This window comes from Brachycentrus maculatus, unplaced genomic scaffold (assembly GCF_059751285.1).
Source record: "Brachycentrus maculatus isolate JH-2025_06_01 unplaced genomic scaffold, ASM5975128v1 h1tg000206l, whole genome shotgun sequence".
NCBI classification, from domain to species: Eukaryota; Metazoa; Arthropoda; class Insecta; order Trichoptera; family Brachycentridae; genus Brachycentrus; species Brachycentrus maculatus.
In genome coordinates, this window is record NW_028280957.1 from 676,098 (window position 1) to 703,886 (window position 27,789).

The 27,789-nt window shown below is 37.1% G+C and overlaps 1 protein-coding gene across 3 annotated transcripts; it reads left to right on the top strand.

The window, feature by feature from the left end:
• Cse1 (chromosome segregation 1) lies at positions 1-27,770 on the top strand. Of its 3 annotated transcripts, none has more exons than XR_015837896.1 (20): positions 1-171; positions 1,730-1,875; positions 3,385-3,577; positions 5,070-5,215; positions 6,023-6,223; positions 7,571-7,738; positions 9,771-9,900; positions 10,906-11,069; positions 12,725-12,914; positions 13,885-13,985; positions 15,664-15,844; positions 16,895-17,051; positions 17,767-17,858; positions 18,805-19,028; positions 20,183-20,280; positions 21,642-21,809; positions 22,319-22,487; positions 25,102-25,246; positions 26,291-26,961; positions 27,043-27,770. XR_015837896.1 is itself a non-coding variant. In XM_088263882.1 (19 exons), the coding sequence occupies exons 1-19, from the start codon at positions 87-89 to the stop codon at positions 26,443-26,445; spliced, it is 2,913 nt and encodes a 970-aa protein (XP_088120008.1). In that variant the 5' UTR covers positions 1-86; the 3' UTR covers positions 26,446-27,770. The 3 variants fall into 3 exon arrangements, 1 of the variants encoding a protein (XP_088120008.1); XR_015837895.1 differs by having other exon boundaries at positions 26,291-26,952; XM_088263882.1 differs by having other exon boundaries at positions 26,291-27,770.
• The last annotated feature ends 19 nt before the right edge of the window (positions 27,771-27,789 follow it).

Here is a 27,789-nt window from a genome sequence, read left to right on the forward strand (position 1 = left end):
GATTCAAAAGTCGTTGTCCGTTTACCGGCTGCCAGTTCTTTCTGTTTTAGATTTTGACTCACACTTTTGGATATACTGTAGTGAAAATGGAATTAACGGACGAGAATTTGCGGACTCTAGCTCAATACCTTCAGCAAACTCTAAGTCCCGATCCCCTTATACGGAGACCAGGTTAGTATATTGAGAAAAAATGAGTCACATGTAAAATGTAGATTATTTATTACTGTGTTGTTTTCAATGTTTATTTCGTAGAATTATAACAATATAAAATGAACTTTATCATGCTTAATTAAATATAATTATACTCTATTATCGATTCATCGTTTTATGAACAACTGTCACGTTATTGTTTAATGGAAGTGAGATGTTTTGCTTCTACGTTGTTTTCCTTTTTATTTTATTTATCTTTCGTTGAGATTCATCATGAGATGTTTTGCTTCTACGTTGTTGTCCTTTTTATTTTATTCATCTTTCACCATATTTTAAATATTTATAAAAACTAAATAAAAATAGACGACTTGCCTCGAAAACTTTTATACGCATAAACTGGTTTAACATTGCACAATAATTATTTTCTTGAGATTAAGATGAAAAATAATCGAAAATTCAATGTCAAGTCCCTAAATGATATTATAAAGGTGGTCCAACCATAACGCACTATGTTAAAGCGCGTATCGTCAATTATAAATAAAACAAAAACTTAACTTTGTTTAAAAAAAAAAACATTATTTATATGTAACAGGTGTACAAAACCTGATGTACAAAACATGCATATATTAAGATGCAACACTGCGTCAAAATTTCAAAGCAATTCAATTCGATTCAATTTTATTCAACAAAAAAAATTAGTATATACATAACAAACAATATTAAAAGTAACAAGAAGACTTAAAGGTGTAGAAGAATCCCCCTTCAGACACATGGAACAGATCGATATCCAATGTGATATTGTTCAACATAGCGGTAGCTCTTCCTATGGGCATAACCATCGGCAGGTTGGTCCTATGTATAAGAATGTGAAACAATCTATGCCGACGCTGTCGTAGGTAACTATCGGGAACATATAGACCGAAGCTCCGGATAATTTCAGGACTATCGATCATACCGCGCAACAATCGATAAAAATGTGCAATCAAATACACATTTCTTCTAGTCTCTAAACTATTGTAGCCAAGTGTACCCTGCAGAAACTCGGTCGGGTAGAGCCGAGCATAATAGCCGTACTCTCTCATGTAGAGATACCTGAGAAACTTCTGTGAATTTCTTTAGATTATAGATTTTGGACAAACTAACATTTAAATTTTTATTTATATGTATAGATAAAAAGTCTGGCATATTCTAATAGTATGTTGTTTCAAAATATCATAGCTATCGGTGAATAAATTGAGATTTAAGATTTTGTACAAACCGACATTTAAATTTTAAATTGTATCTTTTTTAAACCCTTATCCGCACCCAATGGTGCATAGGGTACTGCATCATATAAACACGGTGTTATCTTGATCGTTAACACATGAAAGAAAGGTGACTAGCCTTCTGCTTCAGGCACCAGTCCAGGGTAATATTGAATAAATATTAGAGTGAAAAAATCCCTTATGTTTATTTGACCCCCCTGAGAATTGAACCCGAGACCTCCAGAACGGTAGCCGAGCGCGCTGACCATTACACTACGGAGGCGGACAAAAATTGTAAAGCTATATTTAATTTCAAATATGTTTTTGTTCAACAGCTGAAAAGTTTCTTGAAGGCATAGAAGGGAACCAAAACTATTCGCTTTTGCTACTGAGACTGGTGGATAATGCAGAACTCGATGTTACCCTCCGCGTGGCCGGCGCTATTACCTTTAAAAACTTTGTTAAGAGAAATTGGCCTGTGGTAAGTTGATATAAATTTTTAGTTATTATTGGGAATAATTTATTCTCCTCTTGCCAAAGTATTGCACATTGTGGCAGACTAGACTCCAAACAAGGAACCTATCTGCTCAAGTATGACATATCGCTCACTCCTTTCAACAACCTCATATATCAAAAAACTTGATCTTTCAGGAGATCATTTTTAAAGTTTAAGAATATAATGAAATGTTTTAAAAATAAATATCAAGCCACTTATTGAACTTTTTACTGTGCAACAGATCTTTTTGGGTAAAACCTGAAGGTTTTTTCTTCATTTGAAAAGTATTTATTATATTTAAAAAAATTATTAAACAATACTTTTTCTTCAAAATGCAAAAACAACATTTTCTGCCCTGTAGCGGGTAAATATTAAGTTTAAAATATGCCGCTTTTGCTGGGATATCGTGCATTTTCTGGGCATTCCGAAAACATGCACAACTGAAAATTGACGTTTTTTGATTTATGATGTTCTTAAAAGGAGTGAGCGATATGTACAACGCATAATAAAACTTACAAGATGGGGAAAGTCAGATCAATTCTAGAACAGGTCAGTTAAAAACGAACCCTCAAATTATTAGACATGTTTGTCACCTAATAAGAAAAGTGTATCTCAATTCGTAAAAAGGCCGAAATTAATATTATTTATTGTAACTGCAGACAGTTGGTAGAATTCCATATTGAATTGTTGGGTAATATATCCAAAATAAAACAAGGTTTTTTGGATTGTATTCTACATTTCGGCTGTCCAAATTTTAAACACAGTAAGGGACATTTTTTTTGTAGTACGTTTTTTTGCATTTATGGACTAAGTAGACTCTACTTAGTCCAAAAATGCAAAAAAAACGTACTACAAAAAAAATGTCCCTTACTGTGTTTTAAATTTGGACAGCCGATTTATTTATGTATATGTTAATATGTGACGCGTTTCGTCTACTTAAGACATAATCAAACACTCGTGTGTTTGATTATGTCCTAAGAAGACGAAACGCGTCACGTATTAACCTTTCCGGGAGTACAAAAATTGATGTCCGACTTTCTCTGGGGAGTGGGTTCTTTATACATACATGAAAATTTTTTTTTAAAAATTAAATCGATGTATTATGAAGATAGAAATCATATTTAAATAATAAAAAATTTAAAACACGTATTTGAAATATTTTTCAATTATGACAAAATTACACACAAATATCCACAGATGTCATTGCTATACTAGTCACATCATACTGACTGACAGACGGACTTCGACGTTTATTAACATCCATACCCCTTTTAGGAAAATTCGCGCTGACATTCATTTACGTCCATACTCCCGGGCTGGTTAACATACATAAATAAATGTAGAATTCAACCAAACAAACCTTGGTTTATTTTGGATATATTATCCAACAATCCAAAATTAATCGTTGCCGAGCCCTGCTGAGCCAGGCCGTGGAGTGAGGCATGCGGCCTCGCGTAGTTAGTTGGAAGAGTCCTAATGAGTTTGGTGACGCAGGAGGAGGATGGCGTGGACAAGGTGAGCGGGGCGGAGAGGGAGGAGGTGCGCGGGGCGCTGGTGGGGCTCATGCTGCGCGCCCCCTCCGCTGTGCAGGCCCAGCTGAGCCAGGCCGTGGCGGCCATCGGAAGCCACGACTTCCCCGACAAATGGCCGGGACTCATCACGCAGATGGTGGACAACTTTGCTACTGGTAAGATACTGATAAGATTAATCTTAAGGTAACTGGAGCATTTCGTCGTAAAGTAACACATTACGATGCGAGCATTCGTATGGTCAGTACAACGTAATGTTTATTTCGTAGAATTATAACAATATAATATCGATTCATCGTTTTATGAACAACTGTCACGTTATTGTTTAATGGAAGTGAGATGTTTTGCTTCTTTGTTGTTTTCCTTTTTATTTTATTCATCTTCCTTTGAGATTCATCATGAGATGTTTTGCTTCTACGTTTTTTCCTTTTTATTTTATTTATCTTTCGTTGAGATTCATCATGAGATGTTTTGCTTCTACGTTGTTGTCCTTTTTATTTTATTCATCTTTCACCATATTTTAAATATTTATAAAAACTAAATAAAAATAGACGACTTGCGTCGAAAACTTTCATACGCACAAACTGGTTTAACATTGCACAATAATTATTTTACTTGAAGATTGAGATGAAAAATAATCGAAAATTCAATGTTTAGTCCCTAAATGATATAAAGGGTGGTCCAACCATAACGCATGTGGAGACTGACCGGAGGATTTCATCACACGTTACGATGCGAGCATTCGTATAGCCAATACAGCGAGCGGAGTGCCCCATCCATAGTTTCGGATGCTCACCGCGAGCGATGTTACGAAGTTATGTTACGACAAAATGCTCCGGTCAGTCTCCACCTTTAAAACTCTTTATCTTGTAAAGAACACTTTCCATTGCTCGCACTGAACTCAAATGGCTTTATTTTAATCAGCGTATATCTCTCTTACTACATTGTAGTATTCTTCACAATCTCAAAAGATCCAAATATCTTTCTGATCGTGGTCCATCCACTTCTCAGGAGAGAACACTTTACATCCCTCCACTCCTTACTTGTTTTTTTTTCTCCTATTTCTATCTCCTCTTGTATCTTTTATTTATTATAATAACAATGTATTTTGTTTGTAAGAGTCCGTAAACTCGTAAAAGTGTAAGCTAATGTTGAAGCCCTTAAGAAAAAAATTGTTACTTGATCCTACTTCCTTTTGCCTTCCTTGCTTTCATAAATTTATCTTCTTCTTCTTCTAACCCTTATCCGCACCCCAATGGTGCATAGGGCACTGCATCATGTAGAAGCAGTGTTATCTTGATCGTTAAATACACAAAGGAAAGGTGATCAGCCTTCCGCCTCAGGTACCAGTCCAGAGTCATATTAAATAAATATTAGACTGAAAAATCACTAACATTTATTTTGACCCTTTTGGGAATCGAACCCGGGACCTCCAGCGTGGTAGCCTAGCGCGCTAACCACTGCACTATGGAGGCGGTCACATCAATTTATAGTTATTTCATATCTGTTGTGACACGGAAAAGGGGCACAAGTCCTATAGTGTATATTAGAGACTTATGGCCCTCTTATGTTTCACCACAAATATTTTATGCTGTAATTTTTCGTTTTTTCGTTCCGCATCAGTACTATCTGTAAGCTCTTCATCTATAGGAGACTTTCACGTGATTAACGGCGTTCTCCAGACAGCGCACTCCCTGTTTAAGAGGTATCGCTACGAGTTCAAATCCCAGCAGCTCTGGACCGAGATCAAGTTTGTGCTGGACAGATTTGCTAAACCGCTCACGGACCTCTTTTTGGTAAGTCCTTACTCTATCACCTTTACCTGCGATTCGCTGTATATTTACTTTAACCACTGGCTCATGTTTTATTTTTCCACGAAAATTGTACTAAAAATATCAGGTTATTTTACTTTTTTATTTAATCGGTTAACTGCCAAAAGCGTCTTAAGATGCATAATTTTTTGTGAACGGAGCGCCGCTCATACAATAATTACGTCTTAAGACACACCGTTTTAAATGGGCTTTTACTAAAGAAAATCAATTATTTAAAATGTACAAATATTTTGAACGTATAGTGACATCTATTGAGAATATCTTTGCATACTTAGAATTGAAACGTAATTTGTTTGTTACCACTTTAAACATAAATTAAAGAGAGCTTTGTTGTCGGAACAACTGATGGCGCTCAGGGTTGTCCAATAATCCCCGATTTGCCGTCACTGCCGAATCTGATGACAGTGATTTTAGTGTCGATTGAGATGATTTTTAATTTATAAAAATCGTAGTATGTGTGTGTGTACTTTTAATATTAAACTGACATAAACAATTACTTTTGACATATAATTTAGTTTTCATATTTTCTATGACAAATTTTGTGTAAAACCTGCACCATGAACAATTAATTTTATGATTATGGATAAATTACTGCACGACTGGCGTACTCTTCATTTATTTGGTAAGTTTTATAAATAAACGTTATTACACTTTCAATATCGATATGTTTAGCAGGTTTTATTTTTGTGGTAAAATTCGCGGCGTGCTGGGTACCGCCATACATGTACCTGCCGGTAGTTAACCGGTTAACCTCTATATTTGTGTTGGCAGGCTACTTTGGAGCTGAGCAAGGTCCACGCGGCCAACGAGCCGGCGCTGCGCGTGGTGTACTCCTCGCTGCTGCTCATCTGCAAGGTGTTCCACTCGCTCAACTACCAGGACCTGCCCGAGTACTTCGAGGACAACATGGGCGTGTGGATGCCCAACCTGCTGGCGCTGCTGCAGGCCAGCGTGCCCATCCTGGAGACCGGGGTAGCCCACTTCTCATCTCTAATTCAAATAATTAATTTAACCATATCCGTCTCTGCCTATGGAGTCCACAAACTGTCTCCAGGCTTTTCTGTCGGCTGCCAGCTCCCTTGCATCCTCCCAAGTCATATCCGCGTCCCAAAGTTCTGACGAGAATTGTCAGCAGTGGTCGTCCTGGGCGGCGCGAACCTGATGCCTTGTAAAAGAGGCAAGCTTGATGGCAGCTCTCAGGAGACATGCGGAGTACATGGCCGAGCCAACTGAATCGCCTTTTCTTGATAACAGTTGTGACCAAGATTTGCCGCGTCCTACGCCTTATCTCTTCATTCCTCACAAAGTCAAATCACCGCACGCCTAAAATTCTCCGCAGACATCTATTCTCAAAGCTTAGTACACGGCTGTTCTGGGCCCTTGTAATTTATATTCAAATAATAAATATTCTAAAATTTCGATGTTCGAATAGTGAAATAAGGAAAGAATGCAAGGCTGAGATAAGCATTATTGATAAAATTAAGAAAGGTGTGTTGAGATGGTTTGGACATGTAGAACGAATGAGTGAGGAAAGAACGGTAAACAAATTTATGAGGCGAATGTAATTGAAAAAAGGAGCACAGGAAGACCGAGAAAAACATGGCACGATCAGGTATGCCAAATACTTGAAAGTGGTCAGGTTAGGAGTCGTAACAATCGGCGGGTATGTATGAGGAGATGCATGAACGTTGAAGAGGCGAAGAATGTTTGCAAAGACAGAGTGGTGTGGGGTTATATTCTCTCTGCCTACCCCTGCGGAGAAGCGGCGTGATGGTTAGTTAGTTAGTTAGTTTTCATAGCACTTTGTATTTTACACTGGAACCATCTATGGTTGGTTTGAAAAAGCTTTTTTATTTATTTATGGATTATATAATGCCAGAGTCCTTTGTCCGCCTCCGTAGTGTAATGGTCAGCACGCTCGGCTACCGTCCTGGGGGTCCTGGATTCGATTCCCAGGGGGGTAAATAAATATAAGTGATTTTTTCACTACTATTTATTCGATATTACCCTGGACTGGTACCTGAAGCAGAGGGCTGATCACCTTTCCTTCATGTGTCAACAAGATAACACTGCGTTTGTATGATGCAGTGCCCTATGCACCATTGGGGTGCAGATAAAGGCAATAATTTGAGAGTGATAATAATTTGGCGATAAAAGGATAATAATTTGAATGAATGATATAATGCAATTAGTTAATAAAAATTTCACAATTGTTTCTTCTTCATCTACGTTGAGATGTTAAAAATGTATAAATTGGTGTGTGATTGAAAATTGAGATGTTAAAAATGTATAAATTAAGTGGGTTTGCGCTTGTTGCAGGACGACAACGAGGCGGGCATGGTGGAGAAAGTGCGCGCGGAGGCCGTGGAGTGCGCGGCGCTGTACGCGCTCAAGTACGGCGAGGAGTTCGCCCCGCACGCGCCCGCCTTCGTCAAGGCCTCCTGGGGCGCGCTCGTCGACGCCGGCCCGCAGCCCAAGTACGACGAGGTATGACACATGCAGCAGGAGGTCCTCACCGAAACGTTACATTTCCATTGTACAGTGAAACCTCTATCTATCATTCCTCGAATAATCGTTTTCTCGGATGTGTCGTTTATTTCTTCTATCCCGAATTCATTTCATACTAAAATAGATTGCATCGATCGTTTCTTTATCACCATTTACCGCATTTATCGTTCGAATTAAGCTGCATATTTGATACATTTTGTCTGTTTTTTTTACATTATTTTCAATTTTCTTACATTCAACGGCAACGTATGGGATAGAAACTATCGAAAGCTTGTGTAACCGATAGCAGGAGAGGTCCATATTGATGAAAAGGAGCCGCTGCCTGTACCTTCATTTCCAGAAGCATGCACACTCTTTGAAAGAAAACTTTCTACAATGCACATTCAATAACCGATGCTGAAAAAAAATACTATTTGCAAAGCCGAAAATATACTATTGACTTACGAAAATAAAACAGTTAAAAAAACAAATTTGGATCAATAAACTTTAGTATTCTTTAAAATTCTATTCAGGTTTGTATTTTTTTTTTAATAAATATATTTGCATCTGAAACCTGTATTCTTCTTAAAATTTCAGCCTACGAATGGCTATACAGATTGGGTATTGACCTCTTAATCCCGCATTCATTGTTTTCCTTCATTCACAGTTTATTTTAATAGGTCCCTTTAAAAACGATAGATAGAGGTTTCATTGTACATGTTTTTAACCTGCTAACCGGGCGGTCCGCTGTCCAATTACGATTGCTGTCCAACTTGCAACAAATACTGATTCATTCCGTGTCTTGAATTCATGTCCAGACATGTATGGATGACTAATACCTTTGTTTGAAAAATATACGTCCATATCGTAGTCGTACAGGAGAAAGTGACCAGCTACCGAAATGTAAAATGTTCAGGAGGGCCATTTAAGCCACTTCTGCTTGGCAAGAAAATAAACACCAATGCAGTTAGTCATTTTTAACAAGTCAACATATTATACTTCCAAGTTTAAAATTCTTTGGGATTTTTTCAGGGCAATATTAAGCTAGTAAGATATCAAATAGTCAATCATCACAATTTTGTAAAACAATGCACTTGGTCACTTTCTCCTGTATGACTACGATATATATAATATAATAAACATATTTCAAGGACGTATTCATGTGTCCTACCCGTACCCGATATTGTTTACGTTTGACGTATTTATGCGTCCCGCCAGGTTAACAGGTTAAGCAATTAGGAATTCTACCTTGTAAGATTGTCCGCCTCCGTAGTGTAATGGTCGGCACGCTCGGCTACCGTTCTAGAGGTCCATGGTTCGATTCCCAGGGGGGGGTGAAAATAAATATTAGTGATTTTACACTGTAATATTTATTTAATATTACCCTGGACTGGTTCCTGAAGCGCAAGAGTGATCACCTATCCTTCGTGTAAGTATTGATCAAGATAACACTGCGTCAATTCGATGCAGTGCCCTATGCACCATTGGGTGCAGATAAGGGTTTAAATAAATGAATACATGTACCGTAAAACGGGGCTACTTAAACTTAGATGTGTTACTTGAGCCCAGTACAGAAAAAAATATTTAGATCTGTATTTGGTCTACAATAATGAATGTATTTTTTATTTTTTATTTTATTTGTTCGGGAACTGTACAGCTTACATATAAAAAATATATATATATAATAAACAATAGTTACATCAACAATAATAAACATTACATTACATTAACAAAAAATAGTTACGTTAACAAAAAAAAGCCAATTAAACAATTCCACATTTATGTTATAAAACTATTAAAAAAACATTCAGAGATTTAAAAAAAAGGGTATGATATAAAATAATAAATTTAGCAGGAAGGAGAAGATGTATCGACATGATTCATTGTTTCCCTGACAGGTGACACTTATTGTCACGATACGTTCATTATTGTAGACCAAATACATATTTAAATCTCTTTTTTGTAAGTAAATGCCCAGACATCCATATTCTTCTTCATGTATGTTGAGACTTGGTAATGTTAATTTTTCCAGCTTGTCTCCGGCGCCCTGTGCTTCCTCGCCAACGTGGCGGAGAAGAACCACTACCGCTACCTGTTTGAGGACCCGGCCACCCTCAGCACGGTGTGCGAGAAGGTCATCATCCCTAATATGGAGTTCAGAGGTACTGCGTCCGTGCATCCTTTACATCAGTGCTATGCAACCTTTTCTCACCTACGACACACTAAAATTCTTTCTAGTACTCCGCGGAATACCAAAAGTTTAATTGTAGTAATTATTATCTGCCTCTAATATTTATTCAATACTACCCTGGCCTGGCACCCGAAGCAGAGGGCTAATCACCTTTCCTTCATGTGTTAACCCATCAAGATAACACTGCTTTTATGTGATGCAGTGCCCTATGCACTATTGGAGTGCGTATAAGGGTTGAGAGAGAGAGAGAGAGAATTATTATATCCTGCATTTTGAAAAACAGACAGTATTATGAAGAAAAAAAATTGTCATTGTGTATTTAATACATAATGAAAAATTGTTAAATGTCATATACATTAATTTTATTATTTATTGATTCGGCATTAACTTTGTGGAATGACATGATTGTTTTATTAAAATTAAACACTTGGGTAAACCATATTTGAAATTTTGGAATCTGCAAATCACATCATGGAAACTAACCACTCATTTGACTCTCATAAACTTAAATTATTACACTCTGTTGCAAATAAAGGTCAAGTCATGAATAATTTAGAAAATTTAGGAATACATAAACATTTAAATTCAGATAAAACATTAATTAATAATATACTGTTTTAAAATACGTCACCATTATTATCAATGTTTTCTTTTACAAAAAATCTTGTTCCTAAACCCCCATCCCTTCCCTATATTTATTAACCTATATTTACACCTAAATATGTATTTTTTTTTGTTTGTTAGTTTTAATTTGTACCAGAAGAAGAAAACATCTGTCGTTTTCGAAACTAGTCGTATGTATAAATAAAACTCATTAAAGTGGTATATTCAAGTGTTTAATTTTAATAAAATATACATTAATTTTGATCGCGGCACACTTGTGTCCGGCTCACGGCACACCGGTTGCGGAGCACTGCTTTACGTAACGCACTATTATTTCTTTGGTTTCACCCTCTTGATCCCTGTTGTTTTGCAGAGTCCGACCAGGAGTTATTCGAAGACAACCCCGAGGAGTACATAAGAAGGGACATAGAGGGTTCCGATGTGGAGACTCGCAGAAGGGCCGCCTGCGATTTGGTCAAAGTGCTCTCCATCAACTTTGAAGAAATGATCTTCCAGATATTCGGCCAATATGTGCAGGTGAAAAAATTACTATCAAAGAACCAAACTTCATCAGACGACTCCAAACGATACTGTGCTAATCTTCTTCTTTTTTTTATTAACATAAATTGCATACATTTTTTTAATGAGCAATTTTAAACATATTTTTTTAAAAAATGCAGAGACCCACCAAGCCACCTTGTGTTTCTTGTCGTTGGAGTTCTTTTTTACATACGTTTTTTAAATGTTTTTAACCATTTTAACCTTATATACACACAAAAACGAGAGAGAAAATTAAGAATATAAACTATACTACAATTTTCATATGATTAACTCTTGATCATTTACCCATTCCTTCTTTTTCTTCTTGGTGTAGGCCTTGTGGCCTGTTGTTAATAGGGATTAGCCTCCTGCGAGGTCGATTCCCCGCTGTCGACCCATCTCTTTGGTGGTCTGCCCGAGGGTCGTCTACCTTGGGGTTGACCGTACAGTGCGATCTGGCGATGATTTAGATGTTAATACAATGCGTTGTGCTCATGGTGGCACAAAATTAATCACCGTATCGTAAGATGTTATAAATTTTGCAAATGGCGTTGTACGTCAATCAAATTTGACATTTCGTTCACTCCTTTCAAGAACGTCATAAATCAAAAATCGTGAATTTTGAGTTGTGCGTGTTTTCGGAATGCCCAGAAAATGTTCTATATACCAGCAAAAGCGGCATATTTTTAACTTCATATTTACCTGCTACAGGGCAGAAAACGTTGTTTTTGCATTTTGATGAAAAGCTATTGTTTAATTATTTTTTTAAATATACTAAATATTTTTCAAATGGAGAAAAAACCTTCAGGTTTTACCTAAAAAGATCTGTTGCACAGTAAAAGTTCAATAAGTGGCTTGATGTTTATTTTTAATGCATTGTGATTTCTTTTTAAACTTTAAAAACGTTCTCCTGAAAAATCAAGTTTTTTGATTTATGACGTTCTTGAAAGGAGTGCGCGATTTGTGAACTAGACAGCGTCAGTATACAAACAGATTGATAAAATGGGCACAAATGTGTAACACTGGCGGCAGCTTCTTGATGGATATCATGTTTTCCATTTCACACCTATTTTTGTATTTGATACCTATTTCTAATAATGAGCCGCTTAGGCTCACAGAAATAGTATAAAATTGAAGTATTTTTGTATATGATAAAAACACAAATATTTCTCTTAAACAAAAAAATTATAAATATTATTGAAAAGTCTACGAAGAAGCTCTAAGAAGCATATCAGGCAAGAGTCTTCAAGATAGAATAAGAAATGCCAGGATCAGGGAAATATGCGAGATCGAAGATGTCAATGGTATGCGCATGTGAGGAGAATGGAACCATCCAGAATCCCCCACATGGCACTGTACGGCCAACCCCACGGTAGACGACTCCCGGGCCGACCACCAAAGAGATGGGTCGATAGCTGGGAATCGACATCGCAGGAGGCTAATCCCTCTTAAAAACAGGCCGCAAGGCCTACAATAAGAAGAAGAAGAAGAAGTTTGAAAAGTCATGCTGAATAGGTCCTTCTACCAGCGCCGACTGTGCTGGTCATATCACACTCCTCTTTCCTCCTCTTGCACTACCCGGAGACCATAACTTGACTATGGATCCCGAGTGAAGTATTTATCCAACCTCTTGTTTGTGTCCGCACGCCCAGGCCATGCTGGCGCGGCACGCGGGCGCTCCGGACGGCAGCCAGTGGCGCGCCAAGGACGCGGCGCTGTTCCTCGTCACGTCGCTGATGGCGCGCGGTCGCACGCAGAGGGCCGGCGTCACGTCCGCCTCCACGCTCGTCAGCATGCCCGGCTTCTGCCAGGACCACGTGCTGCCGGACCTGGCCACACCCGGTGAGAGAACAAATTTGTTGCTAATTCAATTAGTTATAATTAAAATGTAACTGTGTTTTTCTAATTATGAAATGGAAAATCACAAAGTTAGTACTTCAAATATAAATTATATTTAATTAGTTATTAAAAATGAGATTTTTCTTATTGTGGGGACTGACCGAAGCATTTCGTCGTAATGCAACATTCGCGGGGAGCGTCCGAACATCGGATGGAGTACTCGGAATGAGCTCGGCTCACTGTACTGACTATACGAATGCTCGCATCGTAACATGTTACGTTACGACAAAATGACTCCGGTCAGTCCCCACCATTATATATACAAGCGGCATTATATGTAAATACATTATGTAGATTTAGCGTTTTATTTATAAAACAACATTTTAATTTTTATATTATTTGTTAAAATCAAGCACTGAATTTTTGAGTCTACCAAATTGTTTTTTTTTGTTAAAAACACATAAAAATAATGGAATAAAATAACGAGTATGTAATTTTTTACACATGAATTTTATTTGACCAGCAACAGGGTTTCCTCGTAACCATCATCATCAGACTAGTCAGTCATAAGACCAGTCTGATGATGTCGGTTACGACGAAACCAGGTCAAATAAAATTAATGTGTCAAAAAAATTACATACGCAATTGTTATTTTATTCTATAAAATGCAGTTCCACCAGTGCAGGAACACATACTCTCAAGAGAATCACAATACCCCCCCTTACTCATTCTTCTTCTTCCTGGCTACATCCCAGCTTATCGTCTTTGTAGACTGCTGGGGTCAGCTCTCCTCGTCGTCAGGTTGTAGGTTCTTCTGTCATGGACAACGTCACCTAGGCCATGTCTTCGAATCATGTTATCTTTCTTTCTTTCTGTATATGATATTTTTATATGTATGGATATGAAATATACGTTTTTAGAAAAGTTTTTCTATATTTCCAGTGATACCATAATAATTTTTATCCGATTTCAGTGAACGCCACGCCTGTTCTAAAAGCCGACGCGATAAAATACATCATGACATTCCGCTCTCTTCTGCCACAGAAACAAACCCTGAGTGCTGTCCCTTTGCTCGTAAGTTTATATCGTTCTTATCACAGGTGCCTGACACGTATTATGCGTTTCCCGAAAACAATGTGTTAATAATTTTCATGATTTCTATGTTGTATTTGTATTTATTGTTGTTACATATATCGCTCACTCCTTTCAACAACGTCATAAATCAAAAAACTTGATTTGTCAGGAGAACGTTTTAAAAAAAAAACAACTAACTAACCATCACGCCGCTTCACCGCAGGGGTAGGTAGAGAGAATAGAACGCCACACCACTCTGTCTTTGCAAACATTCTTCGCCTCTTCCACGTTCATGCATCTCCTCATACACACTTGCCGATTGTTACGACTCCTAACCTGACCACTTTCAAGTATTTGGCATACCTGATCGTGCCATGTTTTTCTCAGTCTTCCTCTGCTCTTTTTTCCACTTACATTCGCCTCATAAATTTGTTTTACCGTTCTTTCCTCACTCATTCGTTCTACATGTCCAAACCATCTCAACACACCTTTCTTAATTTTATCGATAATGCTTATCTAAGCTTTGCATTCCTTCCTTATTTCACTATTCGCACATCTATCATACATCGTTTTGTCGCACATTCTTCTGAGAGATCGCATTTCGATTGCATTTTTTACTTTTTTCTTTTTTTGTATTATATTTTTAAGTTTAAAAATATAATACACTGTATTGAAAATAAATATCAAGCCACTTATTGAACTTTTTACTGTTCAACAGATCTTTTTAGGTAAAACCTGAAGGTTTTTTCTCCATTTGAAAAATATTTAGTATTTTAAAAAAAAATAATTAAACAATACCTTTTCTTTAAAATACAAAAATAACACTTTCTGCCTTGTAGCGGGTAAATATTAAGTTAAAAATATGCCTCTTTTGCTGGGATATAGTTCATTTTCTGGGCATTCCGAAAACATGCACAACTGAAAATTTACGATTTTTTATTTATGACGTTCTTGAAAAAGGAGTGAGCGATATGTGTGATTTTTATCTGTTAGTTTTTTAAGGCCCAGCATTCTTTAAGTCACAACAATTCATTTTCTCTAAATCCAGGTTACATTTTACAAATCGTTATTTTTTTTATTAAAACACCGTTTTTTCATTGAAAAAATAAGTTTTTCTTTGAAATAATTATACGGTTTTAAAAATAAAAGAGTTATTGAAAGGTAAGGGGTTAAATAAATGTATGAAAATATTTTTTCAATATATATTCTAAAAATATCCAATATACATTCTTTAAAAAAAAATCACGCGTGAGCACACAAGTGACCTCTCCGGTGGAATTAATGTAACTCAGCAAATGCTGGGCCTTAAATGCACTTTGTGCCATTTTTATACACTATTGCAGGCGTCAACCATAGTAAATTGTGTTAAACGTTAAATCAATCGCAAATTTTTTAATAAAAAACATAAAAATCAATTTAGTGACGATTGTTTCGCCTAGTTATGGCATTTTTTAACGAATGACAAAATTACATTAGTTTGAAAATGCCATGACTAGGCGAAATAATTGTCAAAAAGATTATTTTTATGTATTTTTTTAACAATAAAATACAACTGAGTAGAACAATACAACTTAGTATACATAAATTAAAATGGGATTCTACAAATTAAACGCCAAATATGTATATAAATAAATAATTAGTCGATATTATAATCACCTGCAATTGGTCGCATCTGTAGATCCGTCACCTGGAGGCCGAGAGCAGCGTGGTGGTCTCGTACGCGGCCAGCTGTCTCGAGAAGCTGGTGCACCTGCTGGGGCGCAGCCCGCAGTTGGAGGAGCTGGCCGCGCCCGCCCTGGTCGGCCTCATGACCCTGCTGCAGCGCCCGGGCCACCAGGAGAACGACTACGCCATGAAGGGTAAGCACTCGCACTTGTGTAGGGTAAACCTTCTTGTTTAACCTCGGCTCGTAACGCATGGTTGTAAAAACTTTAGAGCGTGTTGGTCTTCGGGTCGACCAAAAATCGCATGTGTTAAACATTTTGTGTAGTTTTAAGTGTGTAAATGGTGCTATGGCGGTGAAGGGTGGTATTGTTTGCATGCTGTAATAGTGATTGTCCTGACAAAGAGACGGGTACGTCTCGAAACCGGTAGACATAAAAATCTCGGTGAGTGGTTATATACTAATATTATAAACATTTTTGTAAAAAAATAAATAAGTAAAAATAACTAACCACAAAGTAAATGCTTTAAATATTAATAATATTGAGAATAAACCTTCTTCTTCTTCAACCCCTATCTGCACCCTAATGGTGCATAAATACAGTGTTGTCTTGATCATTAACACGTGAAGGAATGGTGATCAGCCCTCCGCTTCAGGTACCAGTCCAGGGTAATATGGAATAAATATTATAGTGCAAAAATCACTTATATTTATTTGACCCCCCTGGGAATCGAACCCGGGACCTCCAGAACAATAGCTCAGCGTGCTGACCATTACACTACGGAGGCGGACGGAATTACAATATTAGCAGAATTTATTTATTCCAAACACAGTATTTGCAGGATTTATTTATTCGAAACTCAGTATTTCTAGAATTCATATCTTCTCCGTCTTATTCCTCATTGCTGAGGGTTGTGACCCGTGCAGAAGCAATGACTCTTTTCCAGTTATCCCTTGACTGCGCTGCACGTAGCGCTCCAACCACTGAGGTGCCTGCTGCTGCCTTAATTTGATCGATCCATCGTGTGGGGATCTTCCTCTCCCTCTCTTACCCTCCAGGCTACTGATCACAACCAGTCGTTCCAGGCTATCACCTTTGCCACGCGCAACGTGTCCAAAGAACTGGAGAATCCGTCGGGTACAGATATTGGCCAGAGTCAAGCCATCCAAGCGTAGTTCCTGGCGTTAGAATTCATATATTAGAATATATTGAGTGGAACGTGACAGTCCCGGTGTTTTGTTTCAGCCGTGATGCGGCTACTGTTCATCCTGGAGGAGGCGTGCGTGCCGGCGCTGGGCACGCTGCTCCCGCAGATGGCGCAGACCCTGGCCACGGTCACCAAGAACCCCTCCCGCCCGCATTTCAACCACTACCTCTTCGAGTCCTTGTCACTCTCCATCAAGTGAGTGCCGCGACAACTCTCCGCCCGACGAGAGGAGGGAATACTGAAGTCCCGCTCTGTACCAACAGCACATTAAGGTGGAGACTGACCGGAGCATTTCGTCCTAACATCGCTCGCGACGAGCATCACCGAGCATCCGAAACTATGGATGGAGCGCTCGGCTCGCTGTACTGACTGCCTGAATGCTCGCATTGTAACGTGTTACTTTACAACGAAATGCTCTGGTCAGTCTCCACCTTATAAGTCGCTTTTAAGCGTTTCCAGCAAATAATGTGCTAAAAAAATATAAGCTTGCCATTTCAAATTTACATTTGAAATGGCCATTCAATTAAAAGTTAATTAATTAAAATTTAAGAATGACACAGGCCTTTTTCTGCCTTCTTTATCTTGAAATCTCTGAAGTAAATTTGTACAAACATATTTAGAACTATGCGAGATCGAAGATGTTGTTAGGTGGGGAAGGCAACGAAGGAGACAATGGTATGCGCGCATGTGAGGAGAATTAACCCATCCAGACTCCCCCACATCGCACTGTACGGCCAACCCCATGGTAGACGACTCCCGGGCAGACCACCAAAGATATAGGTCGATAGCTGGGAATAGACATCGCAGGAGGCTAATCCCTCTTAAAAAACAGGCCACAAGGCCTACAACAAGATGAAGAAGAAGAAGATATTTAGAACATCTTTGGTTATGGTTTGGTAAAAAATTTCAGGATTATCTGCAAATCCAATCCAGCGGCAGTCGACTCCTTTGAGGATGCTCTGTTCCCGATATTTCAAGAGATCTTACAGCAAGAAGTTCAAGGTGAGTCTATTTACAAACCTACAAACATACAAATTTTCTTCTTTCTTTCAAATGCGCTTGTAGTATCTAGAGTCGATTATTGTAATAGTTTATACACGGGTCTACCAAACAATAAAATGACTCGACTGCAATCAGTGTTAAACGCAGCAGCGAGACTGATTTTTGGAATTACTAAATTCAGTCACATCACCCAATACTTTACCAACTGCACTGATTACGCTTTCCCGAAAGGGTTGAGTAAAACTCTGTCTACTCATGTATAAATCAAATCAATACATAATATGGCTCCAGAATATCTAAGAGCTGTATATTCCAGACAAATTTGTTGATAGACGTCTCACGCTTCGATCGGCTGCAGCAACTGCTCTGGCCAAAGTGATCTTACCAGGGCGCTAAATTTGGCAAGCGTGTCTTTGCTACTGCGGGACCGCTGGCGTGGAATGTAGTTAGAAATATTGAGAGAGAGATAATCTTTAGAAAAAAACTAAAAATGTTTGCTAAATAATTTCCACCATCTTCTTTTCCCCAATTCAATCACGTGAAGCACTCTTGAGGTAGTATTTTACGAAAATGGCCCTACATAAATTACTCAAATTTATTATTATTATTCTAAACCTAGAAATAGCTGGGCTCTAAAAATTTTAATTTATTTCATTTATTTATTTATGGTTCATAAACAATGAAAAACATATTACAATAAATGAAATACAGTGCAATACAAATCGTTTGAATGTTTTTCATCAATTAGATGAGAACACAACAAGCTTACAGAAACAGTAAAGGTACAGGTTAATAATATTAACAATAATTTGTAAAATACTACCTCAAGGGCGCTTATAAAGACTTAGATAATAGTAGGATGATAATGATAGATAAAATAAATAAAAAAATAATAATAATATATGAAATTGGTAATGTTGGTATCAAATTTCTGTGCTTTTTGCAGAGTTCATGCCGTACGTGTTCCAAATGCTGTCGCTGCTGCTGGAGCAGCGGCTGGCGGGCGCGGGGGCCGGCGCGGGCGACGTGGGCGGGCCCTACGTGGCGCTGGTGGGCTGCCTGCTGGCGCCCCCGCTGTGGGACAAGGCGGCCAACGTGCGCCCCCTCGTGCGCCTGCTCTGTGCGCTCACTGCCGCCGCGCACGTCCAGCTGCAGCAAGACAACCGCCTGGTGAGCCCCCTCATCACTTACTATACAGACAACCGAAAGATCGATGTCCGCCTCCGTAGTGTAATGGTCAGCACGCTCTGCTCGTTCTGGAGGACCCGGGTTCGATTCCCAGAGGGGGGGTCTTATAAATGTAAATAATTTTTTCATTCTAATATTTATTCAATATTACCTTGGACTGGTACCTGAAGCGGAGGACTGATCGCCTTTCCTTCGTGTGTTAACGATCAAGATAACACTGCGTTTATATGATGCAGTGCCCTATGCACCATTGGGGTGTGGGTAAGGGTTCGAATAAATGAAAGATCGATTAGAGTTCAAACTGAAAGTGAAAGAAAGATACAGTGTGTCATGTCTAGAATTATTTTTGCAATATTTTTGGTGAGGACTGCCAGCTATCGACCCAAGCGTTGTTCTCTTTTATCTCTTCCCTGTAGAGTTACTAATACAAACGTAGAAGGAGATAACCTAAAGACCTATTAGAGCTCAACCTCAATGGGCAAAAGCAGAAGGATACAGTGTGCCGTGTCTAGAATAATCTTTGCAATATTTTCAAGTGTGTCCAAATTTTGTTCAATAATTCTGGATTTGCTCCACTTTGGATTTATTTATATCATTTTTTTTATACTTCTTCATGACTCATACGTAGATGAAGAAGTATATAAAAGTTTGGGCATTAACAGGGCTTACAGCTTGTCATTATCTAGATTAATGAGCCGAAATAATATTATGAATACTATCTCAATCGGGTAACCAAAGAAGTAAATACCATCCCTATCGGGTAACCGAGAAAGTAATGAATACCATCCCAATTAGGTAATCAAAAAAGGAATGGATTCTGTCTCGATTGGGTAACTGTAAAAGTAACGAATACATTCCCAATTGGGTAACCGAAAAAGTAATAAATACCATCCCATTAGGGTAACCGAAAAAGTAATGAATACCATTTCAATTGGGTAACCGAAAAAGTAACAAATACCATCCTAATTGAAAAAGTATGAATTACCTATTAATCACATATAGTTTATTAGTTACATACACACAGTCCTAGAAATACATACAAACACATGTACCTTAATGTCAGATGTTTCAGAACACTTAACATTGTATGCAGCGTAGAATATTAAGAGATTTTTATGACTTGTATCTCATTTCAGAATGGAATGCTTGGAGTGTTCCAGAAGCTGATAGCATCCAAAGCTAATGACCACGAAGGCTTCTATTTGATCCAGTGCATACTGCAGCACTTCCCAGAGTAAGTACCTTATTTAATATATCTTATTACTTAGATGCCTAGAAAGGGTTTTACATCGCCCCATCTTTACATATACTATAGTTAGTTTGTATTCTCACCTGTTATAAGAACATCTGTAGTTCTCAAATCTAGTCATGTTTATATATTAATTTATGTGTTTTATTTTCAAATTTTATTCCACGATGTTAATGATGCCAAATCAATGAATAATACTATGGTTAGCCATTAAACACATTTTAATGTGAGAATGATTTAAGCATAATTTTTTCCCGGTCATTTATACTGAGTTGTCCTAAGTTATACGACCAAGATTTTTAAAAATTATCATTAGCTAAATATATTTTTTAGGTAAAACTAAAAAAATAATTGGACACATTCAAAATGCAGTGGAAATCGTTAAACGCTAAATTTTGAGAACCATTTTTTACAACATTTTGAGTGTGTCCAAATACTTTTAGATTATCTCCAATTATAGGAGTTATTTTCATATTATTTTTGACATCTCATCAAAGAATGATGATATATCAAAAATCTCATCATCATATAAAGAATATTATGAAGAAGAATATGGAACCATTTTTTATTAAAAAATTTTTTGGTGATGTCTAAATAAATATAAAATATTTTAAACGATTGATAGTGCCGGGTTGTGGCCCCGTGGTTAGTGTTGTGGACTCTTAAGTTTCTGGGTTCGAACCCACTCTACCACAATTTGATACCTATTTTTAATACATAATGAGCATCTTAGGCTCACAGAGATAGTAAGAAATTGAAGTATTTTTGTAAATAATAAAAACACCAATATTTCTCTTTTAAAAATAATAATAATGATAATTTGCAGAATAATATTACAAATGAAAAATCCTCTAACTGTACTTAACGGCTTGTTTTACTAGTCTGCCCAGTTAAAAATAAATATAACTTACTTATAAACCTTATCCGCACCCAATGGTGCATAGGGCACTGCATCAAATTGACGCAGTGTTTTCTTGATCATTACTTACATGAAGGCAAGGTGATCAGTCCTCCGCTTCAGGTACCAGTCCAGGGTAATATTGAATAAATATTCAAGTGAAAAAATCACTTAAATTTATTTGAGTGGTCCCCAGGGGGGATCGAACCCGGGACCTCCAGCACGGCAGCTAAACACGCTGACCATTACACCACGAAGGCGGACAAAATATAACTAACAAACATTTTTTGACCAATGTGGTTTATGTGTTCTTCTAAGAATATAAATCTTTCTGCTGTGTTAGAATTTCATTTATTTTGGCCGAAAAGATTAGGTAATATTTGGCTAGGATCAGAATATAATTAGATGTTGACCAATTAGATGTTCAAAGTAGTTAATCTTCCTCCAGGGAGGTGATGCAGCCGTTCCTCAAGCAGATAATAACGCTGGTGTTCCAGCGCCTGTCCTCTTCTAAAACCACCAAGTTCCTCCGCGGCTTGATCCCCTTCCTTGGCTTCTACGCCGTCAGATACGGAGCCGTCAACCTGGTCAACATGCTGGACTCCGTGCAAGCCGGGTGAGTAGCTCTTCCGGGGGCTTATTTATTTATATTTTTTTGACATCTCATCAAAGATGAAGAACAATTCCATATTCTTGACATTGCTGTAACAAAGGCGAGGTGATCAGTTCTAAACTCCAAATTCTTGGATATGTAAGAGGAATATTTTCAATGTGACATAGATGACACGAGTGAAGCAGCTCAAGATGAAGGAAATTATATTATTTTTTGAAACCTCAAGAAAGGTAAAGAAGAATATGTAAGTCTGGGCATTTACAGGGCTGATGACCATCATAGGCTGGTTCAAGTGATCACTTTACATATATTATATAATTATTTATTTTATGTATTAAATCCTTTTGCTTAAGTACCTAGAATTGGCCTTCACACACCGCATCCAAGGACTAGAGTCTCCTTGGCCAGTACTCAAGCACATAGAATTACAATACCCCCCACCTCACTCATTCTGACCGCAACAAAGGCTCCTTATGTAAATTGTATTCCGTTGAATGAAGAGTTGTTTGCAGGCTGTTTGGGATGTACTGCGAGCGCGTGCTGGTCCCGGAACTGCAGAAGGTGACGGGGGCGGGAGACAAGAAGCTGGCGGCGCTGGGCTGCGTCAAGCTGCTGTGCGAGTGTCCCGCGCTCTCCGACCCCTCCAGCAACTACAACTGCCTCTGGGCACCCATAACCCAGGTACCGATCTCCGCCATTCGGCCAATCAATCTGTCTGGCAACACGGCCATCCCCGTACAGCGAAACTATCCCAGAAAGAGTACGCACTTACCCCTAATGTCCGCATTGCAGTACTGATATCTGTGCACAATTACCCTAACATTTTCACTGCATTTAATATATTGCAAATAATGAAGAGATTAATAAATCTATGAAATGAAGAGATTAATAAATCTAATAAAAAAATAAATATATTTAGAAATTTAACAAAACATTATCATAAATACATTTATAATAATGAATATCAAATTTACGAGGCGAATGTTAGTGGGAAAAGAAGCAGAGGAAGACCGAGAAAAACGTGGCACGATCAGGTATGCCAAATACTTGAAAGTGGTCAGGTTAGGAGTCGTAACAATCGGCGGGTATGTATGAGGAGATGCATGAACGTGGAAGAGGCGAAGAATGTTTGCAAGGACAGAGTGGTGTGGCGCTCTATTCTCTCTGCCTACCCCTGCGGGGAAGCGGCGTGATGGTTAGTTTTTTTTTTTAATAGCAAATAAAACAGATAATTGTAACATTCCAATTACAAAATTTCACAAATGTTAAATGTGTTAAAAGTAAACATCAAGAATAAAATATAGCAAAAGTTAAGAAGATTAATAGGCAGACTTAATTTTGAGCTAAATAAAAAATAATAATTTAAAAAAATAATAAAATAAACATAAACAGTTATAAGATGTACAAGTTGAGAAGAGCAATAAAGTAAAAATAAGTGCTATACGGCAACAGCAAAAAAAAACAGTAAACAATAAAACGGAAAACATACGCAACAGATACGATAGCTATTCATATATTGATATGTAGCATCAATACATAAATATCTCCTATGTGAACAAACCCAGCGCTGTAGACAAAAATTTGGACACACTTAAAGTACACACTTATTTTATTTTATTTTATTTTATTGGAAGGAAGAACAACAGTTACAATATATGATACATACAGAATACAAAAAATAAAATCATGAGTACCAATTATAGTTCTTCACAACTATACATAAGAGAGGTCTATATAAAGGAAGAGACATGAGACAAGGATGGGATAAAGAGAAAAGGAGATGGCAGTGATAGGAAAAGAAGAAAAGGAAAGGACAGGGAATAGAATTACTTTTTAGGTTTATAAGATTTCAAACAATTTAGCTTTAAATTTTGAAAGATTGGAGTAGAACATATCAAGGTGGGTACAACATACATTAAATTTCCCACAACTTCGATAAATAAAGGAATTTTTTGAATAGTTCTTTGTTGGTGCTGGATTATAAAAGGTATGACTATGTCTATTGATTCTAATTGGACAGTGAAAAGATGCTTCAGCACTTGAAGAGATGCTGACATAATGATAAAACAATATTAAAATAGTAAAGTTAAATGAAATTTCTACTTGTAGATACCAGTACACACTGTTCTCTTTGTGTAAACGCCTGGCGCGAACCCCGCATTCAACGTATTAAGTGACTTCATCTTCCTTCTGCCGGCGGTCATAAACATTTTTCGAACTCTTTGACTGTTGTTGGGTAATATATCCAAAATAAGACAAGGTTTGTTGGATTGAATTCTACATTTATTTATGTATATGTTAATACGTGACGCGTTTCGTTTTCTTAGGACATTATCAAACACTGACTAAAAATATTTACAAAATGTCCTTATATACTAACAATAATTGCTATTATTAGGTCTGGGAGTACATATAATGGTAGATATTTTGTAAATATTTTGAGTCAGTGTTTGATAATGTCCTAAGAAGACGAAACGCGTCACATATTAACATATACATAAATAAATGTAGAATTCAATCCAACAAACCTTGTTTTATTTTGGATATATTACCCGAAAATTCAATATGGAATTCTTCCGACTGTCCTATTTCAAGTATTTGGCATACCTGATTGTGCCATATTTTTCTCGGTCTTCCCCGGCTCCTTTTTCCGATTACATTCGCCTCATAAATTTGTTTTTACCGTTCTTTCCTCACTCATTCGATCTACACGTCCAAACCATCTCAACACACCTTTCTTAATTTTATCGATAATGCTTATCTCAGCTTTGCATTCCTTCCTTATTTCACTATTCAAACATCTATCATACATCGTTTTGTCGCACATTCTTCTGAGAGATCGCATTTAGACTGCATTCAGTCTACTTTCATCCTTCTTTTGCCAACTCCATATTTCACTTCCATACATTAGAGTTGGAACCAGACTCCGTTGTGTACTGTCAGTTTAGCTTCCGCTGATAGATTAAGATTTTGATCCGACAAACATTTAAATTTTTTGTTATAAAGATACATATATAGATAAAAATAGGCGCGTATTTGAATACGTGTTACGTAAGGTCATCGTGTTAGGATAAGATTGTTTTGACTGATTGCTTTGAAATCCTGACACAACGTTGCATTTCAGCACGTGCGTGTTTTTTTTTATAAATAGCAGTTACAATAAATCTTTTACTGTGTTATGTAATCTAAACTCACAAAAATGCCAAATTAGGAGATTCCACAAAAACAAGAAACCACTACTTTTTAATTACTCAATCAACAAAATAATACTTGATATGATGATGTCTCTCTCCAGGCCCTGGTATCCCTGCTGGAGCTGCCCACGGACGTGAGCTCGCTGCCCGAGGACCACTGGGTGGACGTGGAGGAGCCCGTGGGCTACGAGGCGGCCTACTGCCAGCTGTCCTCCACCCGGCAGGACAAGGCCGACCCCCTCCCCAGTGAGTGCTCTCCTTACCTCTCTCGCTTACTGATCTCTCGGGATGTAATGGACCATGCTATTGCTGCAGCCTTCTATGTTCACAAATCTGGGTTTTTCCACTTGGGAGTTATTTTATATTGATGTCTCAACATGTATGAACAAGAATATGGAATTTCAATAATTGATTCGGCAGTCACCAACACCATACGGTGTTTGATAATGATGCGGAATGCATCAAAACACGTGTCACAGTAGATTTTAAGAAATATGTAGTTGTATTTACTGAGTAAAACATAAATTAAATAAGAAAAAGAATATGGAAGTCTGGGTGTTTATGCTGCTTACTACCTGTCATAAAGCTGGTTCAAGTGATCACTTTACACGCGTGTAACATTCACCAATTCTACCCATGATTGACAACCACAATACTCAATTTTTTTAGAACTTCTAAATATATGTACATATAGACATATTTTTTAATAGATTTATATTATCCACTGACACTTCGTGATGGAATTGCATTTTTAATTTATTATTAGATTAAAACCAATATTTTTAGCTTTTCCACTTTTTTATTTGACCAGCGACCGGGTTTCGTCGTTACAGACATCATCAGACTGATGATGTCGGTAACGACGAAACCCGGTCGCTGGTCAAATAAAAAAGTGGAAAAGCTAAAAATATTGGTTTTAATCTAATAATAAAAAAAAAAAAAAAAAAAAAAATATAGACATATGTATTGTTCAAATTCGAAACATATTGCTTGAATTTACTAGAATTTAACTAGATACATAGTAAGATGAAAGAAGCTTTTTTTATTGAGCAGAGCAGAAAGCTTCTTTCATCTGACCATAGATGTCTGTTGTGAAATTCTAGTCAATTTATGTGTTTTGAATTCAAACAACATATATAGATGTTCCAAGAATTTGAGAAGTGTGGTTGTCAATCATTCGATTTGGACACACTTAAAATGCTGTAAATTTTAATTCAGTTCATATGTAATTCCTCCAAATTAAACATTTTTTAGTGTGCATCTCTCACTATTCTCTCCTCCGTCTTCCAGATATATCGGAGCCGCGGCAGTACTTGGTGGAGTCCCTGGGTGCACTCAGTAGATCTGCGCCCGGGAGAGTCCCGTCGCTGCTCCAGACACTCTCTGCCGAATACCGCTCTGTGCTGGATTCCTACATACAGAAATTCCCGGTCCAGATTGTATGAATGGTGTAGTTCCCGTACTCTCAGAATAAGTCTACGCTTTGAGAGTCCTTGCCGTCTCGAGAAATGCCCAGGAATCTCCATTCCGGAATAATCACAATGTGTCGGGTTGTGGTCCAGTGGTTAGTGTCTCGGACTCTGGGATCAGAGTTTCTTGGTTCGAAACCACTCTACCACAATTTGATACCTATTTCTAATAATGAGCCACTTAGGCACACAGAAATAGTTTGAAATTGAAGTATTTTTGTAAATAATAAAAAAAAACACAAATGTTTCTCTTTTAAACTAAAAAAATTAAATAAAAAAGATGGAAAATGAGTGACAGGGCTGCATTTTATTTTTTACTGTTTTTTGTTATGTTGACAACTTTTATACAATAGACCTAATAGTATTTTAAAAAACTCTTTTTTTGTCCAAAAAAAAATGTTTACATCAATTGAATTATTTGAATTGCCATGTAAATGAAAACACTTGTTTTTTACGCCTTGAGTTTATTTATTTTAACGACTTGTTTCGAAAGCTACAGATGCTTCCATCTTCGGGTCTGAATATAAACTAAAGCATACATAATTAATTATCTGTACTTTAGTTTATATTCAGACCCGAAGATGGAAGCACCTGTAGCTTCCGAAGCTAGTCGTTAAAATAAATATAACTCAAGTGGTAAAAAACAAATGCTTTAATTTACAATTTCATCAAGTCTTAGCACAAAGCGAATGCCGAAACAACAAATAAAATGTCATTGATTTTTTAGTAAAAGTAAAGTTGAACTGATTCAAATATTGATAAGTTAAAATCCGTTTTTTTTAAATTATTGTAATAAATCTAAAATTGTGCTTAATTTAATCAAATTATTTTTTAAACTAATTTAATTAAATTAGCAAAAAATATGTTACACAGTTGTGAAAAATGTGAAATTAATAAACAGTGTGACTCTTTTAACTTATTTAACCATTGTTACTAGGATGGGCAGTATTTTTCATTGCATTACAAATAAAATACTGAAAATTTTAAATATGTGCCTAATATCAGATTTACATATGAAGTCAATAGGGCCAGTGACTCGCCTGTAAAATTTTTTAAGTGAACACTTCTCGTGATAATACCCTCTCATTTTAAACCTTTGTTTATTTAAATTAGTAAAAGGATCGTGGCGGATTTATAAGTTAATTTGAAGAAGTTGCGATCGCTTTCCTAGTATGTAAAATACTTTTAAATATTAAATTTTTAAGTACTCGTTAAGTGAAATACATTCTTTGTATTCATATTATTCTGTTGTAAGAATGCTGTATCATGCTGCCAAAATAAACATATTTTTTGTAAAGAAATTGGTCTTTATTTTTAAAA

Excerpts from the sequence above, each read along its gene's own strand:
- Cse1 (XM_088263882.1), top strand. The coding sequence starts at position 87 with ATGGAATTAACGGACGAGAATTTGCGGACTCTAGCTCAATACCTTCAG. Across the intron at positions 11,070-12,724 it reads TATTCGGCCAATATGTGCAG|GCCATGCTGGCGCGGCACGC; the intron begins GTGAAAAAATTA and ends CCGCACGCCCAG. Across the intron at positions 17,052-17,766 it reads TCCTTGTCACTCTCCATCAA|GATTATCTGCAAATCCAATC; the intron begins GTGAGTGCCGCG and ends AAAAAATTTCAG.